At 36.5% G+C, this 8911-nt stretch overlaps 1 protein-coding gene across 4 annotated transcripts; it reads left to right on the top strand.

The window, feature by feature from the left end:
- Positions 1–1500: 1500 nt before the first annotated feature.
- On the top strand, positions 1501–8338 carry LOC124927897 (CASP-like protein 5A2). 4 transcript variants are annotated; one of them, XM_047468398.1, is made up of 8 exons: positions 1501–1628; positions 1704–1838; positions 5916–6048; positions 6136–6316; positions 7154–7364; positions 7461–7593; positions 7747–7909; positions 8145–8338. In XM_047468398.1, the coding sequence occupies exons 2-8, from the start codon at positions 1708–1710 to the stop codon at positions 8264–8266; spliced, it is 1074 nt and encodes a 357-aa protein (XP_047324354.1). In that variant the 5' UTR covers positions 1501–1628; positions 1704–1707; the 3' UTR covers positions 8267–8338. The 4 variants fall into 4 exon arrangements, with proteins under 4 accessions (XP_047324354.1, XP_047324355.1, XP_047324357.1 ...); XM_047468399.1 differs by lacking the exons at positions 1501–1628; positions 1704–1838 and adding an exon at positions 2065–2463; XM_047468401.1 differs by lacking the exons at positions 1501–1628; positions 1704–1838 and adding an exon at positions 5078–5399.
- Positions 8339–8911: the final 573 nt, after the last annotated feature.

Below are 8911 nucleotides of genomic sequence, written 5' to 3'. Positions count from 1 at the left end.
CAATATTTGGTCTGAACCGAATATCCGACCGAATTCGAATTCACCGAATTCGAATAAACCGAATTCGAATTACATTTTCGGTTTTCGAATCGAATTTTAAACCGATTCGAATTCAAATACGGTTTTCGGTTTGGTTTTCGAGTTTAGGTTTCAACTCGAAAACCAAACCGAAAACCGAATTCATTTTTATTATATATTTTATAACTTATTACATATTATATATTAAATTATCATGGGCCTCCTATTAGATCCCTACATTAAATCCATAATCCTTATTTCATTTTCCCCTTTCTCTAGTTGTCAACACCTCTCAACCGCCGTATATTGTCATCGTCGACACTGTTTTACTTTCGTCGTTTAATTATCGAATATATATTAGCGTTAGTCACTAAGTTTGTGTGATATATATTTTTATATAATTTAAGTATATAAGATCTCTTTAACAACTTATTTATTTTGTTAACTCTTTTAAAAAAATTATCTTATGGGTAGATGATGTTCTATATTTGGTCTAAACCGAATATCCGACCGAATTCGAACCGAATTCGAATTCACCGAATTCGAATAAACCGAATTCGAATTTATTCAAATCGGTTCGGTTTTCGAATTTGCTTAAAAAAAATAAAAATTCGAAGAACTCGAACCGAAAACTCGAATAACCCGAAAACCGAACCGATGAACACCCCTAGTCTTAACAGTTTCTTCAGATGTACTCAAAGCTAGGGGCAAAAATATTATTTATATGCTTGCTTGTAAGATCAAATAAAGTCAGTGTAGAAAGAATGTTCGAGATGGGAGAAAAGATAATAAAAGTAATTAGCATTTCAGGTTTCTTTTAATTTAAAAAATAATCACCCAAATTCTATAAATTAAAAATTTATCACTTCAGATTTGGATTAAAAATGATGTGTTTGTCATTTATTATACATGTAAATGAAATCTTTTAAAAGTAAAATAAAATAAGATAATAATTATTCTAAAAAAATAAAAAACATATACAATAAAACTAATAAACAACAAGTGAAAAACCCTTAAAGATTGAATTAACTAAAATCTATATTATAATAGTCTCAAAGAAAAGAAAAGGAGTTGAAATGTTGAGAAATAAAAAGAATAGGGACTGTAATACAGCTTTTCCGACAAAGAACAGATGGAAAGACGAAAAAACAAAGAGGAAGGAAGGAAGGAGAGAGACCGGGCCGTGGTGGTGGTGGTGGGAAGAGTCCTTACGCCGACATTAGCAGTACCGCGCCAGTAAGGCCGACAAATACAAAGAGGGACGGTGCCGCTTTTTTAAGCCCAAAGGTTAGTTCTAAGAAGAATCGAATCATAAGAGGCTATTCCTCTTACCGTACTTCCCGAGGGTTAACCGGTGCTATTGAATCTGCAGTTAAGGGAATATCACCGGTTCTTGGAATAAGAACTCTGGAACTTAGCCCTAATTTCGGAATAGAATGCTTCTTTGATTTGACAGAGCTTCAAGCAAGAAGAAATAAAATAATATTTTTTCAAGTCAAGCCAAGCCAAGCCAGCGAACTAGGGCAGTATCCGCCTTACCTCTTTTCTGCTAGCCTGGCCGTAAAGATGATGTCATCGCTGCTGCTGCTGCTGCTGCTCAGCATCTGATGGTTGAGTACTGATTTTTTCTTCATTTCATCGTTTTACCTAAACTGATTTTTTTTTTTTTTTTTTTTTTCTTGCAGAAAAATGAAAACATTTGCAGGTACCCCGGGAACGACAACATCGTTGATCATAAGGCTATCCCAACTATTGTTGGGTATAGCCTTATCAGTGGTGTACAGCATAGCGATGAACCCAGTGCAGTTTGAAATGTTCAGGTAATTTTTGTAATCTGCCTATCAAATCTTTCAGCTACACTTTTAGTCAATCCTTCTTCTTCTTCTGTTCGTTCAACAACAACATCTGCCCACTTAACCGATTTGATTTTCCTACTCTGTGCTTCATCCACAACAACAACAACAACAACCGATGAGCTAGGTGTTCAACACATAACACTTTTGGAATGCTTCAGATTCAACCCCATGTTCTTCCTGGCTAGGTGTTCAATGTGACCGCCACAACCGCCATGTCACTGCTTTAAGCCTCTCAAACTATCAAATATCCGGCCAATTGGGTCCCGAATTAGCCAACTTAACTCGTCTCGAATCGATTGATCTTAGCTACAATTCCTTCTCCGGCTCCATTCCCTCCAATTTGGACAATTGCACTCTTCTTCAAGAACTTGATCTCTCCAACAACTACTTTTCCGGCTCTATCCCAGTTACTCTTGGGAAATTGCAAACTTTAAACTTCCTGGCCCTGCAATTCAACTCCCTAACAGGCTCGATTCCAATGGGTCTGTTTCGAATTCCACAATTAGATGTTCTTTATCTGAATTCCAACCAACTTCAAGGTTCAATCCCGGTAACAGTTGGGAATGCTACCATGTTGTCTTCATTTTGGGTAAGTAACAATAATTTATCTGGAAAAATTCCATTATCTATAGGAAATTGCAGCAATCTTGAAGAACTGTATTTGAGTAATAACCAATTGATTGGTGGGTTGCCGGAGACCATAAACAGACTACTCGAAAAACTTCTTTATTTAGATGTTAGTCATAATAATCTAGACGGTAACATTCCCATTGGAGATGGTTCTTCCTCTTGTAACAAAATCGTCACTTTAGGACTGTCTTTCAACCGTTTCGTCGGTAATCTTCCATCTTCTTTGGGTAATTGTAGTAATTTAGTTCAGTTGGGGGCTGCCTATTGTCGTTTTACTGGTCATATCCCTTCCTCTCCCGGCTTACTTACTAAGTTAACGACTCTTTACCTCTCTGGAAACAGTTTTCGTGGCGAAATTCCTACCGATCTTAGCAACTGCAGATCCCTGGTGAACCTAAGTCTGTTGGAGAATCAACTTCAGGGGGAAATTTCTAGTGGATTCGGAAACCTGCAAAATTTACGCAATTTCTTCTTATATTCAAATAGATTAACAGGTCAATTACCCACAAACTTCTGGAAGATTCCCAGCCTTGAAAATGTTCTAGTTTACAACAATTACCTTTCAGGTGAGCTGCCTTCCGAGATGTCTGAATTGAAGCAATTGAGAAACGTTTCTTTGTTTAATAACGGGTTTTCTGGTGTCATACCTTACGAATTAGGAGTAAATTCCAATTTGACGCAGCTCGACTTTACTAATAACTCATTCACAGGTGAAATTCCTCCAAATCTTTGTTTGAACAAGCAGTTGAAGAGGTTGAATATGGGTTTTAACTTTCTTCAAGGCAGCATACCTCCAGATGTAGGACTCTGTTCTAGCCTGACCAGACTTATACTCAAAGAAAACAACCTTTCTGGAGTTGTTCCATTTTTCGTGGAAAACAAAAACCTTTTATACATGAATCTTGGTGGTAATAGCTTGTCGGGCATGATTCCTTCCAGCTTGGGGAACTTATCTGGCATTACAGAGATTGATTTTTCAATGAACAAGTTGACGGGTGTTGTGTCATCTGAATTATTTGGAAACATGGTTAATCTTGGAAGATTGAATATTTCTTACAATCGGTTGGAAGGTTTGTTGCCATCTTATCAACTGTCAAACTGTACTGAATTGTTTGACCTTGATTTGAGTTACAATCTTTTCAATGGCTCTATACCCTCTTTTGCTTTTAGAAGCTTGAAGAAGTTGTCGACACTGAATCTCAATGGTAACAAACTAGTTGGAGGTCTTCCTGCTTTTTTGTTATTTGAAATTGATTCCCTTTTAAATCTGCAGTTGGGCGGGAATATGTTGGGTGGGAGCTTTCCTTCGTACGAAATGGAAGCAACACAACATCATTTGAAAAGACTAAATGTTAGCTGGAATGGTATGACAGGTGAGATTAAGGAACTAGGAAGATTGAGTGAATTGGAGGAGTTGGACATATCTCACAACAGTTTGACAGGAACTTTGTCTTACATTGGTGGAACCGGGCCCAAGTTAGTTAAACTGAATGTTTCTTACAACCATTTCAGTGGCCAGATACCCGAAACATTGTTGAAGGTTCCCAATTCATTCCCTTATTCTTTTGTTGGGAATTCAGGTCTTTGTTTGATATGTCTTCTTCCTACAATCAACAACTCAAGTTGCCATGAAAATCCCATATTAAAGTCTTGCAGCCAGAAAACACCTTCTTCTTCTACTAATAGTACTACTAAAATTGCTTTGATAGCTATTGGATCGTCAGTTGTTCTCATCATCATCCTTGTAGGATGTTTCATGTGTTTCTTTCAGAGGAAGAGGAAGAACCGAGATGATAGTAACTTGGTAGATGAAGAAGAGGGTGCATCCTCTGAACTGAATAGAATAATGTTAGCTACTGAGAATCTGGATGATAAATACTTGATTGGAAAAGGCGCTCATGGAAAGGTATATAAAGTTTCCCTCCCAAATCCAGATCATGTTAAACAAGAGGGTGTGGTGCATTATGCTGCAAAGAAGCTGGTTTTTTCAGGATCAATAAGAAAAAGTATGGTGAGGGAGATCGAGACAGTTGGGAGGGTGAGGCATAGAAACCTCGTGAAGTTGGAAAATTTCTGGTTGAGAAAGGAATACGGTTTGATCTTATACCAATATATGGAAAACGGAAGCCTTCATGATGTGCTCCATGAGATAAGTCCACCTCGGAACTTGGAGTGGAATGAACGTTATAGAATTGCAATTGGAGTAGCTAATGGATTGTCGTATCTTCACCACGATTGTGATCCTCCGATAGTGCATAGGGATATCAAACCAATGAATATATTGTTGGATTTGGACATGGAGCCTCATATATCTGATTTTGGCATAGCCAAGCTTCTTCTTCTTGATCATGATCAATCCACAGCCCCAATTCAATCCAATGCAGTTCTAGGCACAATTGGCTATATAGCACCAGGTTCTTCATTGATTTTTTACCAAAAAGGTTCAACTATTGTTGCTTTTGTTCTCATAGATATATGTTTGTGTGTGCAGAAAATGCATTTAGCATCAACAACTTTAGCACAAAATCAGATGTGTATAGTTTTGGAGTGGTCTTATTGGAGTTTTAGATCCTTATTTCTCCGAGAAGTCAGGATCTACATCAGGGGACATAGTAGGTTGGGTGAGATCTGTATGGAGCAGCACTACTCAAGAAGAAGTAGAACAAGTAGCAATGAGGATAGTGGATTCAAGTATGATGATGCTGATCAATCATGAATTGTTGGATAAAATAATTGAAGTACTTGTGTTAACTTTGAGATGTACAGAGAAGGAACCAAAACAAAGACCCACAATGAGAGAAGTAGTGAAGATGCTCCAGCATGCCAAATACTGACCAGACAGACAACAAACATCCAAATTCGTAATCGAAATTTGCACTTGTCCTCTTCTTAGTGGTACTATTTTAATCGAATCAGTGAAATTCCAACTAAAAATCAGATGTGTATAGTCAGGAATGGACTGATCTGAATAGGATTCAAAATGGTTGGGGAAGGCACCATATTGAATCACAAAAGCAACAACATTAAGTAACAACATCAGGATTCAACTTTTAGTCAATCCTTCTTCTTCTTCTGTTCGTTCAACAACAACATCTGCCCACTTAACCGATTTGATTTTCCTACTCTGTGCTTCATCCACAACAACAACAACAACCGATGAGCTAGGAGTTTCTTTCTATATAACCTTCCTGCATCAGCCACTTCGCATTCCTTAGACTTGGGATCCACAGACGTTATTACCCCTCCACCCTCAGAAACCATCTTATCAAACGGAAAAACTGATTCATTCAATCTATATGTATATTATATTATATACCCGACCGACCGACCGAGGATGTGATTTGTTTATCCCCTAACATATATAATTTTTTTAATTGTTTGTTTCACTTACACTAGCAATTACATTTGCAGCTTCATGGTATTTCCCATCATTTTGCAAGTTGTGTGGGGCGTCATCACGACTGTTGCAGACGGTTGGGCGGTGTGGAGGAAAGCTCCTTTCCACAATCGCCGCAACGTGACTTTGGGCCTCATTATTGATTGGGTAAGCTAGCTAGATCTTCTATCTTCAATTTTAAGTTGAGTGGAAGTTTGTGATTAGCTTGACTTGTAATTTTATTGTATTTTGTAGGGGACATTACTGTTATCGCTCGCAGCGGCTGCCATATCGTCCGACATGCTGGACCTTTACATCCATGACCGCGGTAATAAGAAGGAGGATGTAAGGATGTTCCAGACCTACATTGTCTTGACGTTTTTGGCATGGATTCCGACCGCCATCTCCTCTCTCATTCTGCTGTGGATATTACCAGGTAAATAAGATAAATAAATAAATTGGTTAATTTTGACTACTTATATAATCAGTCAATCATGATATCTCAAACATACAGGAAATTTGGATTTGAACCTCACATAATCATCAATTTCTTTATTTAAATTGCTTCATTACACAATGTTTTTTATGCCCGTTCAATAAACAAACCGAAACAAAATACTTAACATCAAAGTTGAAGATTATTTAAAAATACTATTGCTGTATAGAAAAAAAAGGATCAAGATATAACATTTAGGAAGGCTTTGCACTATATATATATATATATATCTCGTTTATATATACTGTTTTATTTGAATGAAGTACTCTGATTGTCTCTATATATAATATTGATGAGCAAACCTATCTAGTGCATATATATATATATATATATATATATATATATATATATATGAGATAGAAACAACAAAATAATAGCTTGCACATGGGAATATGTTTAAAATTGAAAATGAGCCAAGTAAATCTTTATATGATTATATCCTCATTATTGACATTACCAGTTTCCTATTGTTGTTCTGTTGAGTCATTAGTATATTATAGTCAAATTAAATATCATTAATGAGAAATTAAGTATTAAGTTAAAGATCCTGCTTGACACAATAATCTTCTAGAAGCAAACTATAAAACACCCACGATACAACTTAAACAATAATAATAATTAATAGTGATATTTGATAGGTTTTACAACATACATACATTATGAGATGATGTCATAGGATTGAACCAATTTAATTTGTGCTGCTGCTACTGTTTATTACTGTAATGTTTTATCTCTTAAAATATAACTTACTTATCTCTATCATTTCTTAACTTGTAGCGTTGACCATTAGCCATCCAGTCGTGCACCCTGTGGTGGGACCTATACTGGCTGATGATGTGGGACCTGCGCCGAGGATGACCGACATACAGGGTATGCCTGGAACAAAAGGCGGCCTTGTTCTTCGCCTGATTCAGCTTGTCTTGGCGGGTATCTCCCTATGTGTCATCGTCACGACACGGAATTTTCCCATGGACATCACTTCATTCAGGTTAATTAAGCAATCCCAAATTGTATTTTAATGTGTTTCACATCGGCTTTTCATTATCTTTATCTGACTTGTGTTATGTTTTGTTGGTTGCAATAGATACTTTATGGTATCTGTCGTCATCGAGTGCACATGGACCCTTTGCATGGCCATGGTGGATATTTATGCCTTGTCGGTCGGGCATAGACTGCTGAATCACGTTATGATGACATTGTTCACGATCGGTGATGGGGTATGTATATTCGGTAGTGAACATCTCGTTTCAAGATCTTTTAAATAATATATTAATAATTATTGTTATTGGAAGTTTGTGCTGGATAATAAGGTATATCAATTACGATTGTTGATTGATCCCGATGTGTCTTCTTGGTTTTGGTTTCTACAGGTGACATCGATTCTTCTCTTTGCAGCGTCATCCGGGTGCGCTGGAGTGATATACTTTATCCAGCACGAGCTTGATCGGTCTTCGGAGAATCGATGTACACCATTCGCGTATGCCGTTGGTCTTGCTTTGACCAGTTGGTTCTTCTTGTTTTTATCATTTTTTGGTAATTTTTGGTATCTTGCCTCTAGTTCATGACTTTCTTTGTAGATTTACTCGATCCTTACAGCAATAACAATAGAAAAGTATTTATGATAATCTTTTATTTGACATTATTTTATTTGGTTATTAGAACAAAAAAGCGCTAGAGTCATTTTACATTGTAAGAGATTTATAAGTTGAAATACAAGGAAAAATATAACACATCAAGAAGAAATGCACTCAATTTGTCTGTTCTTCAGATTCGACTACGAGAAAAGATCATGGACGCCGCATGCATGCGAAGCTCAAGCGAATGGAACAGGTTCGGAGATGCCAAAGTCGTCTATCTCCGTCGACCATTCTCTCCCCGTCTCCCAAATGAAACCTTCCTTTCCTTTCTATTTCTCTGTTATGAGCAATCTTCCAGAATAGCAGAATCTCTCTACTACTTTTGTGCTCTTTATGAATATAATTGTTTAATTTCGGTTTTATTGTCACGTTCAGAGAGCTCTTAAAGGATCTCTTCAAGAAATGGACGAAATTGGATGATTCACACTTTTCTGCTGAAAAAGTTGCTGGTGGCATCACAAATCTCTGTGTGTACTTGCTTCTTCTTCAATGATCATTTTGCTACAACTGATCTTCAATGATGTTCTTTTTTCATTTAACTGGAGATGCTTAAATTACTTTTTCATCAAAACATTAATCTAAAATTTTAAAGATTAATACTCTATTATGAATGGTATTATAATTATCTACTCAATATATAGTGTTCAGCACAAAGTGGTGTTTCAGTTTAAAATAGAGCCTCAGGCCTTTCACAATTAAGTGGATTGGATTTAAAATTTGAGTTTTCCTTGTTTGTTTATTATTTTCTGTTTTGAACTGATTATTAGTTTTGTTTAAAGAATACTCTTTTAACTAATTAAATAAAGTATCCCACATTTTAATTATTTATGAATAGAAACCAGGTTTTTTCTGTTTCAAAACATCATTTGAAACAAAACTGGGAATACTCCATCCCAAC

This window comes from Impatiens glandulifera, chromosome 2 (assembly GCF_907164915.1).
Source record: "Impatiens glandulifera chromosome 2, dImpGla2.1, whole genome shotgun sequence".
NCBI classification, from domain to species: domain Eukaryota; kingdom Viridiplantae; phylum Streptophyta; class Magnoliopsida; order Ericales; family Balsaminaceae; genus Impatiens; species Impatiens glandulifera.
This window is presented reverse-complemented; position numbering and strand designations above follow the sequence as displayed.